This window comes from Gymnoscopelus braueri (genome assembly GCF_963280865.1).
Source record: "Gymnoscopelus braueri genome assembly, chromosome: 9".
Lineage (NCBI taxonomy): Eukaryota > Metazoa > Chordata > Actinopteri > Myctophiformes > Myctophidae > Gymnoscopelus > Gymnoscopelus braueri.
In genome coordinates this window covers 29,551,864-29,569,134 of record NC_137610.1, presented here as the reverse complement: position 1 = coordinate 29,569,134, position 17,271 = coordinate 29,551,864, and the positions used below count along the sequence as shown (strand labels likewise).

Genomic DNA, 17,271 nt, shown 5'->3' with positions numbered 1-17,271 from the left:
GGTCAGTGAACTTCCATTTCTATGCTGATGATACCCAGCTGTATCTTTCAGTAGCTCCAGACGACACCTGCGCTCTAGACCCATTGTTGACCTGTCTGTCCAGTATAAAATGCTGGATGAGTGAGAACTTTCTTAAGCTAAATGAGGATAAAACAGAAGTTCTCATAATTGGCTCCAGTGAGCAGAGAGAATCAATAACAAGTAGACTTGGTAACCTGGCTGTAGAAAGTAACACCACAGTAAAGAACCTGGGGGTTATTATCAATTCTGAATTGAATTTTAATACACACATTAATCATGTCACCAAGATTGCTTTCTTTCATCTTAGAAATATTGCGCGAATTAGAGACTATCTGTCGTTAGACGATGCAAAAACGCTGATCCACGCTTTTGTTTTCTCTCGGCTTGATTACTGCAACGCACTCTACTCTGGCCTGCCAAAGAAAACAACTGACAGATTACAACTTGTTCAAAATGCGGCAGCCAGAATTTTAACTAAAACTAGGATGAGAGAACATATAACTCCAGTTCTAGCTTCACTACACTGGCTCCCGGTTGTTTTTAGGATTGATTTTAAAATTATTTTAATAGTTTATAAAGCTCTAAATGGTCTGGCACCTTCCTACCTCTCTGACTGCCTAGAGAGATATGTTCCAAACCGGGCCCTCAGGTCTTCAAGTGCTGACCTGCTCGAGGTGCCTACAATGACATATAAAAAATACGGTGAAGCAGCATTCTGCTTTTACGGACCGACAGTGTGGAATAAACTCCCATTACACTTAAGACAGGCAGCCTCTGTCGATAGCTTTAAAGCACAGCTCAAGACCTATTACTTCACTCTTGCTTTTAGCTGATTCTTTGGTTGATTTTTAATTCCTCACTGTATTGCCTATTTTAATGTTGTTTTATGCCTTTGCTTTTATTTTATTTTATTTTATTTTTGTTTGCTTTATTGTTAAATTGGTTCTAACTGTAATTGTATTCTTGCTCTGTAAAGCACTTTGAGCTGCATTTCATGTCATGAAAGGTGCTATACAAATAAAGTTTATTATTATTATTATTATTATTAGCATACAGCATACATACCATCACCATGGCCTCTCTTACGTCGTCAAACATGCCGTTCATTCAACTCTACCTGGAGAGAACTATTTTTCAACAGCATCACAAATCCGATAAAACACTGTTGTATGGAGAAGTATACTGGAGGAGTAGAGCGGCTGCAAATCCTCGTGGAAAATCCTGGAGAGCCAATCAAAGTTAAGGAGCCCAGAGGGCTTGGGTGAAAAATATAAAGTCTAAAATTAACTTGTGAGGTGTCTAACTAGGGGTTTTCAGGGGTGCTGAATCCATTCCAACCATTATTTTTGAGTAAAAATGTCTCCCTGGCCATCTAATATTAGCCTGGTAAAGCCCCTCCCTCCGGAATTCTCATTTCCATTTGATTTCAGGAGTGAGTCTGGCCTGAAGGCTTATCTGGGCGTTTCTTGCTCGTCCACCAAATGGACTCTCCAATCAGCGTCCTCGCTCATTGTTTTGTGATTGACAGCGGAGGTAGGCCAATCAGGTGGAACCCGAGTGGTTCACACATCATTAATCAATACACCTTTCATACAAGCTGCTCGTTAACATCAGAGACAAACCAATTACTCCTGGTGATAATCACTGCAGCCTAAAGTGGCTTAATTGGACATCAAAGGGCCACTTGGACATCAAAGCTACATTACTCCCACCCAGCTCCAGCCCACAGCCAAAAAGCCAAACAGGCCCTCATGCCAGACTCACTCCTGAAATAAAATACAAATGAGATTTCTGGAGGGAGGGTTTACCAGGCTAATCTAATATTGGTATATTGGTTATTGTTAGTGTATAATCAGTGTATAATCAATGGTAGGGGATTGGGGTGTTGTTGAATTGATTCTATTCTGAAAAATAAAATAATAAAATATTGCTAAACACTTGATAAGAGTGTACACCTACTGTGCACATGCTCAGTGGGATACACTGTCTGCATGTGGGGAAGGAGCGGGAGTGTTGCATCCTGGCAAATATGTCTGGACGATTTTAAGGTACGGTAGTTTATCTACTTTTTGGCATTTATTTTCCTCTGCTGGCAAAACTTTTGATTACTGTGAATTTAGATGTCAATTTTCTCTAGCCTATTGCTTACAACCATTAGTTAAACAATCATGACACTTGTCTTTTAGTAGACAACATGGAAGAGGATTCTGTAGCTTGTGGCTTAAGGTGCTTCATCTGAGACTGAGATTCAAAAGCTCTCAAAAGTCACCCAAAAAGGCTATGCACAGATTTTGTCTTATTCTGAGAGTGTGGATGATGCAGCATTAATCAGAAGACATACATGAGGACTGGAAAAACTGAGATGACCCCAAACTAAGATACCATTTGGAATGCAAAACCGAGCTATACAGTCGTGCAAGAGGTATATCCACTGGAAATCGTACGTTTTTTTCACTGTGATGAAAGTTGCCACAGATTTCAATCCTATTCTATGTTGTGAGTGACATCATAATTTAATACAAACTTTAAACATAATCTATTAGTTCAAGTGCTAGCTGGCACACTTGATCTACCATAATACTTGCATCCTTTGCAATGAAGGTATCAATGTTGGCACATTGAAAATAAACCCTGGTAAGTCTTTTGTATGTAAGATTCAAATGAATTTTGATAATTGTTTTTCTTGCTCCTCATTGTTAGCCTGGTAAACCCCCCCTCCCTCCGGAAATCTCATTTGCATTTGGTTTCAGGAAGGAGGGTCTGGGATTGCTCACAGAGTAAAGCTGCCCGAACTGCTGCGCATCCGAACCAATCAGCGGCTGCTAGGGGCGGGATCATCCAATCACCTGCCTAGTAGCTTGAAAAAATGAAACTCCGTCTGTCATCGATTCTGCGGCCGGAGTCTCAGATGCAAGTACGCTGTGAAACAAAATGTGTGTCGCAAGCTTCTTCCATTTGACGGAGTGAGGTTACCTCATTGTAGGCTTCCACTCAAAGTAAAATAATTTAATCATGCACATACTGTATGTGGCGACGAGGTGATGACTGGGGACTTGAAGTCGCTGGTCGCCTGGTGGCAGAAGAGGCAGTATATCATATTCGATGCAGAAGAGACTTTGAGAACCCTGTTACAAAGTCTGAGGTAACATTATATGGATACACAATACAGCTGTACAATACAACTCACATTTCTTATCCTGAGGGAAGAAATATAATTTTTAATAGTGAAACCTTTGACTTCATTCATCATTTATTCTGCAAGATTGATATGGGTCCAGGAATGAGGGGGACTAATAAAGGATAAGAAATGTGAGTTGTATTGTACAGCTGTATTGTGTATCCATATAATGTTACCTTAGACTTTGTAACAGGGTTCTCAAAGTCTCTTCTTCATCGAATATGATATACTGCCTCTTCTGCCACCAAATCTATAATACCAGACAGGCGACCAGCGACTTCACGTCCCCAGTCATCACCTCGTCGCTTTGCTCTCTGCATCAAACTCCTTTTCAGTTGGTCCTGGTAGACATTATCAGGTGCACGATACTGCCGAGCTCTGTCTGGATAAAAGGTAGCCACATACAGTATGTGCATGATTACATTATTTTACTTTGAGTGGAAGCCTACAATGAGGAGCAAGAAAAACAATTATCAAAATTCATTTGAATCTTACATACAAAAGACTTACCAGGGTTTATTTTCAATGTGCCAACATTGATACCTTCATTGCAAAGGATGCAAGTATTATGGTAGATCAAGTGTGCCAGCTAACACTTGAACTACTTGACCCAGACAATGCCCTGCGTCTTTTCTTCCTGTCTGGCCGTTGGTCTTGCTCATCTTGCTCTAAAGAATAGATTATGTTTAAAGTTTTTATTAAATTATGATGTCACTCACAACATAGAATAGGATTGAAATCTGCAAGTGGCAACTTTCATCACAATGAAAAAAAAACGTACGATATCCAGTGGATATACTTCTTGCACGACTGTATAGCTCGGTTTTGCATTCCAAATGGTATCTTAGTTTGGGATCATCTCAGTTTTTCCAGTCCTCATGTAGTCTTCTGATTAATGCGGCATCATCCACACTCTCAGAATAAGACAAAATCTGTGCATAGCCTTTTTGGGTGACTTTTGAGAGCTTTTGAATCTCAGTCTCAGGACCACCACAGATGAAGCACCTTAAGCCACAAGCTACAGAATCCTCTTCCATGTTGTCTACTAAAAGACAAGTGTCATGATTGTTTAACTAATGGTTGTTCAATGTAAGCAATAGGCTAGAGAAAATTGACATCTAAATTCACAGTAATCAAAAGTTTTGCCAGCAGAGGAAAATAAATGCCAAAAAGTAGATAAACTACCGTACCTTAAAATCGTCCAGAAATATTTTCCAGGATGCAACACTCCCGCTCCTTCCCCACATGCAGACAGTGTATCCCACTGAGCATGTGCACAGTAGGTGTACACTCTTATCAAGTGTTTAGCAATATTTTCTTATTTTATTTTTCAGAATAGAATCAATTCAATAACACCCCAATCCCCTACCATTGATTATACACTGATTATACACGAACAATAACCAATATACCAATATTAGATGGCCAGGGAGACATTTTTACTCAAAAATAATGGTTGGAATGGATTTAGCACCCCTGAAAACCCCTAGTTAGACACCTCACAAGACTTTTATTTCTTTTCATATTTTTCACCCAAGCCCTCTGGGCTCCTTATCTTTGATTGGCTCTCCAGGATTTTCCACGAGGACTTGGGTTTAAATTAATTGAGAGGTGATTCTAGACACCTATAAGAACACATTGGTGAAGAAAGCTATTGGTAGTAAATTTTTTCACAGATGGTCCAAACATCTTGTTAAAATTCCCTAACTAAACTGCAGACATTATATTGCCTTTTGTTAGGCTATTCAATATTAGTTTTAATTTCTTGAAATCATATTTATTTAATTTGCAATAATTCAACTGTATGGCATGCTAATGTTTTGAGACGTTGTATTATATTACTACACAATAGTAAATAAATAATTCTACACAAATAAATATGGATTATAGTTATGATAAGTGTTATAATATAATCATGTAGCTCTACAACAGAGGCATAGCCATGACAGCAATGGTACAAAATAATATTTAAAAACATTTATATATATTTTTTTTTAAATAATAATTTCCAGCCATTCGGCGAAGTGTTTCCTATATTCGTTTTTTTATCAAGAATTTGATATACTGTAGTTATAGCAGTGACTGAGATGTAGTGGAGTAGAAGTAAAAGTACTGGAAATTGGAAATACTCTAGTAAAGTAAAAAAAAATTAGTAGTACAGTACTTGAGTAAATGTAATCAGTTACTTTACACCACTGTTGTTCTATAAATCTAAGTATTTTGCTGGACAAATTCTGGCACTGTAGTGAAAACGTGGCTTAAAACATGGTAATCGTTACCTAACCACCCACACACATTACCAGGTATTGTTTAACTTCAAATTGAATTATTCTACTTAAAATGGTTTATTGGGGCTCCTTACAAATTGCATTGTTTGTTTTTAATGTAAATAATTAAAGTAGCTATTCTTCTTAATACATAAAAAAAAGTGATATACAAGGTTCAAGGTTCAAGGTTCAACAAGGGTCACCATTTGACCAATGTGGCCCGGACCCCAAAATGAGTTCGACACCCCTGCTCTACGCCAACCTTCTTTAGCCGATCTACAACCTCACAACGCCTAAGCTTGTAGATGGGCTATTTTCACACAAATATTTGGTGGCCCCCCTGTAGTCATTCTGACGACCCCCTAGGGGTCCCGGACCCCCTGTTGAAGACCCATGAATTATGGCGTGTTGCAACCATTGCTTTTACTGCAGGTGCATACCGCCACGGGAGTATGAAGTATGGGTCTGGATTACTTAATAATAATTATAATAATAATATTGAATAGAAGTTAAATGGAAAAAAATGAAATTTACCCAATATTTTAATGTTATAGTATTTCAACACTTTTAACTAACATTTAATACAATACACTTTAACATCGATTAATATTTCTTTGAAAATGAACAAAAACATCAACTGAAGATGTTGACTAACAACTGATGGAGATGGTTTATTTGATTGATTGATTGATTGATTGATTGAATACTTTATTAGTCAGAAATGTAAACAGCATAATCAGGCATTAAGGCTAAAGGGATAACACAAACAAGTGCTAGGGACTTGTTTCCATTGTGGTCCTATGTAATCAATTAATCAATACATTCATGGAAACTGATTAACACTAGCATTTGCTTGCATCTTTCCTAGATGAAGCAGACAAATACCCCACCCACAACAACACTGTGTTTTAAGGACATGTAATTGTAATTATTTAGGTTACAGAATCCTAAAATATTCCGTAATAAAATAACATTTTATTACCCATAAGATATTTTACAGTAGATTGTATTTTTCACATTATACTTTTCTCTCTTTTAGAATACATGAAACCAGATCCACACACAACTAAGAAGGGATGGAGAGAGAGAGAGAGAGAGAGAGAGAGAGAGAGAGAGAGAGAGAGAGAGAGAGAGAGAGAGAGAGAGAGAGAGAGAGAGAGAGAGTCATTTATGCATTTGATTTTTAACAGTATTAAAAGTGTTTTTCATATCATTGCGTTTCCATTGTTGACCTGTATTCTTCTTTTATCCTTTTTTTATTTTTGGGCGGTGAAACCGCCCCTATAAGTGAGATTTGGAAAAATGTACAAATATCTTGGGCAGTGAAACCGGCCCTAAAAGTTTGTAGAATTATCCTGCGCTGTGATTGGCCAATCACAATCTATTCAGGACTGTGATTGGCCAGTGTCACATGACACATGTGCATAGCCCTATGTGATTGGCCAGTGTCACATGACACATGTGCATAGCCCTATATAAGCAACCATAACTTAAAAAAAACCAAGTTATTGTTTTTTTTAAGTTATGGTTTTGTCCATCATAAAGTGTGTTTTACAAAAGATAAATGTATTTATCTTTTGTACATGATTGATCGACTCCATTCAGTATTGTGATTAGCTAGCAAGACACATGCTGACACTAAGTGGCTCTTTCAGATCAAAGCATATATATTGGTTGACTCCATTCAGTATTGTGGTTAGCTAGGAAGACACCGCCCACTTCACACAGGGTGTGATTTTTTTATATACAAGCCAATCCGGAAATGTCAATTAATAATCTGGTCCAGTCAGCAACCCCTATCACAGAATCAAGGTAATTTAAAATTACTTAATTTGTGTGGTTGCATAGGCCAATGGTTCTCAACCTGTGGGTCGGGACCCCGACACCCGAAATGATTTTGAGACGGTCCCCAGATGACAGTGAAGTGTCAATTTAAGGACTTTTAAGGCCTATTTAATACGTAAAGAAAAACAATTAAGGAAAAAAAAGTAAAAGACCATTAATGCATCAAAAGTAATCAACAAACTGTACCATAAAAACTGGTCAAACATTGGCCAAATTGTCAAATAATATAAGAAAGTTTTGAAAATAGTAGATTTACAAGCTCACAACGCCTCACAGTTATTTTCACAATACTTATCTGTGGAATCGAGTCAAACTAAATTGAATGCCTCAACTCCTACAATTACAGTAGAACAACCCTACAAGTTTAATGCATTTCTCGTGACAGTTTTCACGGCACACACACACGCACACACACACACACACACACACACACACACACACACACACACACACACACACACACACACACACACACACACACACACACACACACACACACACACACACACACACACACACACACACACACACACACACACACACACACACACACACACACACACAGTCATGTGTACTTGACTAATGAACAAGAGCTTATTTGAAATTGTCCGTGCTGGTATTAGAAATAAGGATGGGTGGTGGTGCTGGAGTGTGTGTGGATGAGGGGCAAAATTTGTATCATCCCCCTGTCCATAACTCCTAACGTCTGGCTTGCTTGTGTCTATTGTTCAGTTTCTTCATGATTGATTGACAATGTCTTGACATCAATCCTCCTCCTCCTCCTCCTCCTCCTCCTCCTCCTCCTCCTCCTCCTCCTCCTCCTCCTCATAATCATGTCTAACAGTGGTGTAAAGTAACTAAGTACATTTACTCAATTACTGTACTTAAGTACAGTTTTGAGGTATTTTTACTATACTGTACTACTTTTACTTTTACTCCACTACATCTCAGAGGCAAATATTGTACTTTTACTCCACTACAATTATTTGAAAACTTTAGTTACTAGTTACTTTGTAGATTTTGATTATTATTACAAAACATTCAGTAACCACTTCAGCCCTATATACATTTCGGCCATTTGAAAATAGCCTGCTATTTTCAAAAGATTTTTGTGACATTCTGCATAATGAGTACTTTTACTATTGGTACTTTAAGTACATTTCGATGCCAATACTTTTGTACTTTTACTCAAGTACATTTTTTATACCAGACTTTTACTTGTGACAGAGTAATTCTACATTGCGGTATTGATACCTGTACGTTTACTTGGGTAAAGAAATTTGAGTACTCTTTCCACCACTGATGTCTAACTAAGTTGTTCCACAGTAACAGAGACCTTCCTTGGTAACATCTTCAGGGGGAGAGTATGAGGAGTGATGATGTAGGGAAAGAGTGTGTCAGTGAATGTGTGTGTGAAGGCGTGTATGTGTGTGTCAGTGTCAGGATCAGAGAATGACAGCTTTCCTTCGCTCCAGTCCAGCTGGACTCGGATCCTCTGGGGTTTCCAGTCCACTGAGAGGTCGGCGTCTGACCCCATCGTGGAGTATGCTGTGTATTTACCTTGGCGCAAAGATATTCTCCAGAATTGACCCAGTCTGTTTCCCTTCCTCTGAAAGGCCTCTGACAACACGCCTAGTATCCAGTAGGTGTTGTCTCCGACCTCGACGTCCCAGACGTGAGTCCCTGAGTTGAAGCCCTCGGAACCCAGGACACAGGGACAGCAGTCGAACCTCTCCGGGTTGTCGGGAAGCTGCTGTCTCTCTCCACGTCTCACACTGGTCAGATCGGAGGACAGGACGTATTCCGGATGGGCGGTGTTGGGGTCCAGAATGACAGGAGTGTAGGAGACGATGTCCTTCATCTTGTCCCAGACTCTGAAGGCCAGGTTGCCCAGGTGTTTGGTCACGTCTATCATTGCTCCCGAGACCACCTGTGGGTCCTGCAGTGTGAACTGGAGTCTTTCCACTGTGGTCTTGTAGTTCTGCAGGAATGAGACGTGTTCAGCTCTCAGCTCCTCCTCTATGGCTCCGATGGTGTCTGAAAGAGTTAATATGTCTCTGTCCAGACCGTCGATCTTCTCCTTCATCGTCTGACTCTTCTGCTGCTCTTCCTCCCTCAGTGCAGCGACGCTGGCCTCCTCTTCCTTTTGTAGAAACTGATGAAGCTTCCTAAACTGCTCCTTCATCTGCACCTCTGTGCGCCAGGCCTGGACCTTAATGTGTTCTGCCGTTTGATCACAATATGTTTTAACTTTAGTAAAGACCTTCAGTTTCTCCTGTAAATCCCTATGTGATTTCTGGACTCCCTCCTTGAGGTCCAGAGCAGCTTCATCGACGGGTCTGAATCTGTGACTGGTGTGTTTCTTAGACTCTCGACACACGACTTTTGAAGATACCCGCGTCCAATCTAAAAACAAAGGGTGACAGGGCCTTTGCAGTAGTTGCTCCCACACTGTGGAACGCCCTTCCCCTGGCATTAAAAAATGCTGAGTCGGTTGATTGTTTTAAGAGAATGCTTAAAACACTTTTGTTTCGTAAGCACTTTGTCATTTGAAGACCTGACTCACATAGGTCAATGCTTTTGTTTTTATCCTTGCTGTTTTGTACTTTTCACAATTTTTTTTTTGTACTATAATACCCTGTTGTTATCTTGTTAATTGTATGTATTTTATGTTCCATTGTACAGCACTTTGTAACACTGTTTCGAAAGGTGCTTTATAAATAAAATTTACTTACTTACTTACTTACGACGCACACTGGCTGTTGATCTTCCTGACAGAAGAGTTTGAGTTTCTCGGCGTGCAGACTGCAAAGATCAGCCTCAGACCTTTTTGAAGTTCTCTTACGTTTTGAAGCTCTCTGAAGTCTCTCCTGCATGAAGGCCTCACACAGGCGCTTCAGAGCCAGGTTACAGGGTGGACGACCTCTTGGATGCATTTTCTTACAAACCGGACATTCCTTCATTTTCTTCTCTCTCCACCATTCCCTCAGGCAGGTTTTACAGAAGCTGTGGCTGCATGACAGGACAACAGGATCCTTAAAGATGTCGTGACACACAGGGCAGCAAAAATCCTCTTCTGAGAGAGACGACGTAGAAGCCATTTTGTCCCTGAGTGAAGCTACAAGTACAAACACTCAATACAGGAAATCAGTCAGTGAGTCGTGGTGACACTCCCTCCTCTCGAACGTTTCCTGAAAGTTTACTTTCACTTTGAATGCTGTCGTCTTTGTTAAAGTCCATTCAGCTGACAGCCAGCATGCAGCATGGTTCAAGTGGTCTGGGTCAGTAATTCCCTCCTGTAGCTGTGGAAAGAGTGACAAGTCTGTCCACCCCGTTGAGCTATAATCCTCCCCATTGAGCTATATAATATTGTCTCTTACTGGAAGATCTTTGTTTGATCTGAAGGTAACTCTTATCAGACAAGTCTGGCACTGGCTTGCCAAGTTTTTTTTCTCTCTCTCTCTCTCTCTCTCTCTCTCTCTCTCTCTCTCTCTCTCTCTCTCTCTCTCTCTCTCTCTCTCTCTCTCTCTCTCTCTCTCTCTCTCTCTCTCTCTCTCTCTCTCTCTCTCTCTCTCTCTCTCTCTCTCTCTCTCTCTCTCTCTCTCTCTCTCTCTCTCTCGTGTTACTAGCATTACTTGTGAGGACTTCAACATTTTTTAGGAATGCTGTCTTTGTATTTTTAAACCTAGCCCTAAAGCCAAAAAATAAGTCGATCTACATGCTGCAATTCTTTTGGTGCATGACATTATGAAACAGGCATAACTCCAACCCTTAAACCTAACCCCAATCTGAACATTTTCCTGAATTGTTAAACTAACTCTTAAAAAAAAGTCTTAACAATACAACTATCCTTTTCTTTTGGGAGGACAAGGAAAATGGTCCTCACATTGTGTATTTCTCAAACGCTACAATACTTGTGGGGACATTTGACCCTCACAAGTATAGTAATACAAGTACACACACACACACACACACACACACAAGTTAAACCTGTCTCTCTTCCTCTATCTCCCCTCAACTGCCTCGGCGCCTCTTAAAGGAACAGTACAGTACATACAAGCATTTCCTGAAAGTACCACAGCACCCTGTATCTCTCATTACAAATACACCAATAAGGAAACCCATTCGGTTATTATTTTTGAGTGGTGCTAGCCACTCCAAGGACTGACTTTGTCTGTCTGTCCGTCCGTCCGTCCGTCCGTCCATATGTTTGCGGACGGCCTCAACATGTTTGTGTCTGGCCTCAACAGCTGCGGCTGATTGCAACACAAAGATTCAACCAGTTACACTAATTATATGCAAACAGGAGTGCAACACACACACACACGCACACACACACACAAATAAATAAATGTTAAAATAAGTAAAAACACGTAAAAGTCAGTAAAACATTTTAAAGTACTTAAAATGAGTAAAAATACTTTAAAGTCATCAAAGTCTGTAAAAAGTAACTAATTTAAGTCAAAGCACTTGAAAGTTACTAAATTGAGTACAAATACTTGCACACGCACATTCACTCGTGCGCCCCCCCCCCCCCCCCACACACACACACACACACACACACACACACACACACACTAAAACGACCGATCTACAATTTGAGTAAACCTACTTTAAGTACTTAAAAGTAACTTAAGAGAATTAAAATAAGATGTTTCTGCCAATATAAAGTTATTTTAAAGCAGTCTAAGCTAAAAAAAATAGCTTAATGAAATGAACTCATGAAAGGCACCGCTCTCTTCACACTGGGTGTGATTAGTCTTGAGAGATTACAAATACACATGTGTATGTGTATTGGTTTGTCCGAAAGAAAATGCATGGGTTAATGGAGGTGAAGGGCTATGATAAAGCATGCTGATTCCTTGTGTCAATTACATTTTGTGTAGTTTACCTCAAGCCTAGTAGTTAGTGGTTTGTTAAAATGTCAAACTCTGCTAACTAACATAATATGAAACGTTATACTGTATATCAGGTACAGATAAGTGTTATGTGATGTTATGTTAACTGAACTTGTTTCACCTTTATTTAAATTAAACATCTTTCCTTCAAGTACAATTTATTTTACAGATCTATAATTTCATTGGAAATTACTTCATCCAATGTAGTGATTCTATATTTTAAGATTTAGAAGACAAAACAATTTTACTCAATACAATCAAGTCCTTAAAATTGTGATGCACTAACAAATGGAATCATGTGGATCTGGGGATCCGCGTGGGAACAGCGTGGCTCCAATGTGGATCTCAGACATCATGTTGCCAGCCTGTGACATGAGTCATCTATGACAGTGGTTCCCAAACTGGGGGTCCCCAAATTACTTTGGGGGGTTCCCAGGTTGTTTTCTCACTCAACAGTAAACAAACCAAGTCAACATACAGAATATAGCGTACAGTGTACATGTGGTATCCGCACATTTCTAAAGTGACAATTTAAGAGCTTTGAAGACCTTTTTAATACCTCTAAAATAAATAAATAAATAAGCATATTACTGCATCAAAAGTAATCAACAAACTATGCTATAAAAACTGTCAAATATTGGCCAAATTGTCAAATATTACCAAAGATAGAGGCAAGAAATTGTGAAAATAGACGATCTACAAGCTCACAACGCCAGGTGTGAGCTTGGGGGGTCCCCCAGTTCAAATATGATCACATATTTTATACTTTGGCTATTCAACAATAGCAGATCTACAAGCTCATAGCGTGTCACCTGGTGCCCCGCTATGAGCTTGTAGATCTGTTTTTTTTTATCGTGAACATCTGTGCACATATTTGAACTTATATATATATTTTTTAAAGTAAACATTTTTAACTCAAATCTTTGCTTCTGGTGGTCCGAATGATTTTGAGATGGGGGTCCTCAGCCAAATACATATAATTTTGGGGGTCCTTGCCACGAATAGAAAACGTTTGAGTAGAATGAGAACCACTGATGTAAACACACGTCAACGTGTATACACAATGTACCTGTCAACAACAGGTGCATTGCGTTTTGTGATTAAAATGATCACACAATGTCAATGTTTATATTAGCCATTCTAGGGCTAGTTTAGCCTTGGATCAAGACAATCATAGATGTATTAGGCTATTTTATCCAGTCTGACTTTTGCTTTTCGTATCATAGATATCATAGATACGAAAGCAAACGTCAGACTGGATAAAATGTAAGGTGCTTACCCGCTTGCCCAAAATGTTAACTAGGTGTCCGGAGTATATTTGTGCAGTGTATTAGTCCATATTGTTCAATAAAGCAGTGTTTTAATCCCGTCTGTGGCCGAACGCCATTTCCCCCCCTCGTTTACTTCCTGTGAGTGTAATTCCGACTTTCACCGGGTGCGCCCCGTCACTACCACCCATTGGAAACTTCCGACAGAATCGGCCACAGACGGGAGTAAAACACTTCTTTATTGAAAAATACGGACTAATACATTGCACAAAGACTCCGGACACCTAGTTAACATTTGGGGCAACCGGGTAAACACCTTTTTTTCTTTTTTTTTGTACGGAGAAGTACGGGCTTTACTGGTGAAAGTCCAGGGCACTCTGGGGGATGGTCGCTAAGACTCTCGTAGATATACAAAGTTTTCAAGTAACTGTAGTGGAGTAAAAAGTACAAAAATTGCCTCTGCGATGTAGTGGATTAGAAGTAAAAGTATTGCAAATTGGAAATACTCCAGTAAAGTGAAAGTACAGTACCTCAAAATTGTACTTAAGTACGGTACTTGAGTACAAGTACGTACTTAGTTACTTTCCACCACTGGTCTCTTAGTCACTTTATACATTCCCCTTGCCCTGCTGTATAGCACTTTATAGAAATGAAGAAATTACCTACCAAGGTCAGTAAGTCAGAAACAAAAAGTGTTCTGAACTACATAAATGTAGGATGAAACTCGCCAAGCGCTTCAACAAAGGTCTCGAAACCCACCTAGTGAAAGCCATAAGAGAGAGAAACAAGCTAAGAAAAAAGCTACTGAATAGTGTTTCTGAACACATTTGCATACATAGCGTATATCTGTTGCCAGAGCCTTAATACAATTAAAATAAAATAAAATATGTACAAATTTTGTCTGTGTACATTACAAAATAACTTGAGAACAGATGAATTTTCATGAAACTTGGTGGGAATGATCAGTAGGCTAGGCTGCCTACCCACAGACAAGACCGAGGCAGAACAGAGGGTTTCTTTGTTGCGTGCGGGGCTACGAGGACCCGTCGGTCTGTGTGTGAAATGTTTGTGGTCTCGACTAGGCATGGGACGATATACGATATTATCGGATATCGCGATAAAAAACGTCCATGATAACGGTATCGCAGGGTACTATAATTATCGCGAAAATTATCAGGCTTTTGGGAGCAGCCCGGACAGTTGCTTGATTCAGTATTTAGATATTATATATATATATTAATTTTAGCAGACACGCCCCTCTCTCTAGTCTTAACATTACCTGCCAAGATGTTAAACATAGTTTTTTTTATCCCTTTGCCAGCGTAATTACCTTAATCCGACGATCTTTGAAACGCAGTGGAAGCCAGATTGTGTACAAAAAAAAGGCCCTGTGAGGAGGCGGAGGGATCCGTGTGTCCATTGGAACAATAACATTCCAACGCCGATCGGCCATTTTGGGGCTATGGCCCGTTGAAAACGGGTGGTTTTCAATGCAAAAAAAAAGAAACTGAGTTAGGAGTGTTTTTCTAAAAATCGCATAGTCAGGGTGGATGGATGTGAAGTTTTTTGGAATGACGTCACATCCACATATTTATTCTCTGAGTGACGATGGATCATCCCAAAGCTGTGTTAGGGTGCCCCTTGTGGAATTTTCAAAAAAACTATAATTTGATAATAGAACGACTTTATGCGTCCATGGCAGGCAACGTGTTAATTTGGTGAATCCATCCATCCACCCACTTATCCATCCATCATCCATCCAGCCATCCCTCTTCATCCACTTATCCAGAGGGTCGCAGAGGTAACAGTTCCAGATGAGAATCCGTCTTCCGACATCATCCACTTAGCTCTGGATATAATCTCCACTGGTCCTTGGTCTACACATGTCACTGTGAACCACATGATGTTTTTATGTTTCCTCTTCGTCTGCATTTTCTCCTGAGGGCCATCATCTTCCTCTTCATCATCTTTCTCTGATATGCTTTGACCCCGTTGCCATTTGTTTGTTTATTATTTTTTATTTATTTATTATTATTATTATATATTTTTTTTAAATGGGATCACAGTTTGTTTCTCTTTTTATAGGGCTATGTTATGGTTTCAGTTATTTTTGGTAGTCATGGCCGCCAGTTCCCACCTGATGTCATGTGTGAGTTCAGACTGCTCCACACCGTACTGAATAACTGCTTGCTTGCATAACATCTTCAGATTAGGATTTAAATCTAAGATATGTAGGTCAACCGGTATGTTGTATCCTCCAACGAGGATGATACGATCTCCCACCATGCAACAGCCCATCAAATTCCTACCACATGGGGCTTTCCCTTTGGGCTCAACCTTCTTCCACGAGAGGATCTGTGGATTGAATTTCCACAGATCATTGAATAATTGCTTTGAGTTGCTGCCACCAAATATGTACAGCTCTCCATTGTAGGTAAAGGCTGAATGACCCGCGCGTCCTTCTGAAAGAAGCTGTGGAGAAGGTGTGCTCAGCCAGCAGTTGGTCTCTGTGTCAAACACACTGATGTTGTTGTAGACGTACCCCTGGACCCCCCTGCCCCCAAATACAAACATCTTTGTCCCGATGATGGTTGCAGAGGGATATGATGAAACAGTTGGTGGAGTGCCTCTGGTGTTAATTAAAGACCAGACCATTGTGGTTGTGTCCAACTTGTAGATGTCATTAGTGCGTCCAGTCAGCTGGGTGATTCCTCCATAAATATACATGACCTTCCTCAAGACACAGGCTGAGTGGTGGCACCTCCCTTCTGGAACGGTATCAGAAATATTGGGTTTGGACCATCTGTGGTTGTCAACATCAAATGAACGAAGCACGTTACAGTAAGGATATCCCCCCCAGATGTAGACAATATCTTCTACCAGAACAGCTGTGTGGCCCGCGCGCACGCAGGGAACCTCAAGGTGATGTTCTCCTCCTCCAGTTTTCACTGTGGTCAACTTCATCCAGCGTAAAGACAATGTGTTGAAGATGTGGACATCGATATAATCATTGTGGTTGCAACCGTGATTGTAACCTTCAAAAGAGTACAGCTTGTGTCCGACTGCCACAGCAGCCGGCCAGCAGGAAAGCCTATGTCCTCCTTTCAGATGTATCGTCCAGTGAAACATTTCACACACCAGCACCACTGTGAATCAGTGCAACTAATTTACAGAAGAGGTTAGAAGGCAGGGCAACGTGTTGCTAACAGTTTCTGAATGGTGTTGTGTTGGGAAGTAGAATAAAAACATTTAAAAGGACAATTATGTTGAATGTGATGACGATGGTGTGATGTCATTCCTAGATGACATCATTATTATGGAATAGCTAATGGCGTTACTCAAAGTGAATGGCCACTTTAGCTAAATCTATAATCTGAAATGTGCTAATAATAAGATGTGTTTTGTCAGTACTATGACACCAGTACTATGACATCAGTCATCCATATTTGGGCACATCGAGATAAGGACACGCAGACAGATATGCAGAGATGTAGAAAAGCAACAACACCTTGGAAACGGAGTGTTTGTGGACTGGTAAGAGTTTGAGGCTCGATGCTCAGGAAGAGCTTCTACCCAGCAGCTGTTAAGAGTCATAAACAAGGACATGGTTAGTTCCTGTCTTTCTAGAATATCTAATCTTCTTCATCTTCACCCCCCCCCCTTCTAAGATATCTAAGATATACAAAGTGGCATTTTAAGATTTTTAAGCATATTTACATCGTGATAATATCGTAAATCGCAATTATTTTGCTCACAATAATCGTGACATGAACATTTCATATCTTCCCATCCCT

General features: G+C 40.0%; 1 protein-coding gene across 1 annotated transcript; it reads right to left on the bottom strand.

The window, feature by feature from the left end:
* Window positions 1–6,187: 6,187 nt before the first annotated feature.
* LOC308092261 (nuclear factor 7, brain-like) lies at window positions 6,188–10,726 on the bottom strand. The gene is made up of 4 exons (XM_080438109.1): window positions 10,055–10,726; window positions 8,154–9,717; window positions 7,191–8,111; window positions 6,188–6,716 (listed from the first exon to the last, which is right to left on the bottom strand). Exons 1-2 carry the CDS (start codon window positions 10,410–10,412, stop codon window positions 8,618–8,620), a joined length of 1,458 nt encoding a protein of 485 aa, XP_080294235.1. The 5' UTR covers window positions 10,413–10,726; the 3' UTR covers window positions 6,188–6,716; window positions 7,191–8,111; window positions 8,154–8,617.
* Between the last annotated feature and the right edge of the window lie 6,545 nt (window positions 10,727–17,271).

Bases quoted from the DNA above. Each gene is read 5' to 3' on its own strand.
- LOC308092261 (XM_080438109.1), bottom strand. From the start codon at position 10,412: ATGGCTTCTACGTCGTCTCTCTCAGAAGAGGATTTTTGCTGCCCTGTG. The intron at 9,718-10,054 runs GTAAGTAAGTAA...CTTTGTTTTTAG, and splicing joins ACAGCCAGTGTGCGTCGTAA to ATTGGACGCGGGTATCTTCA.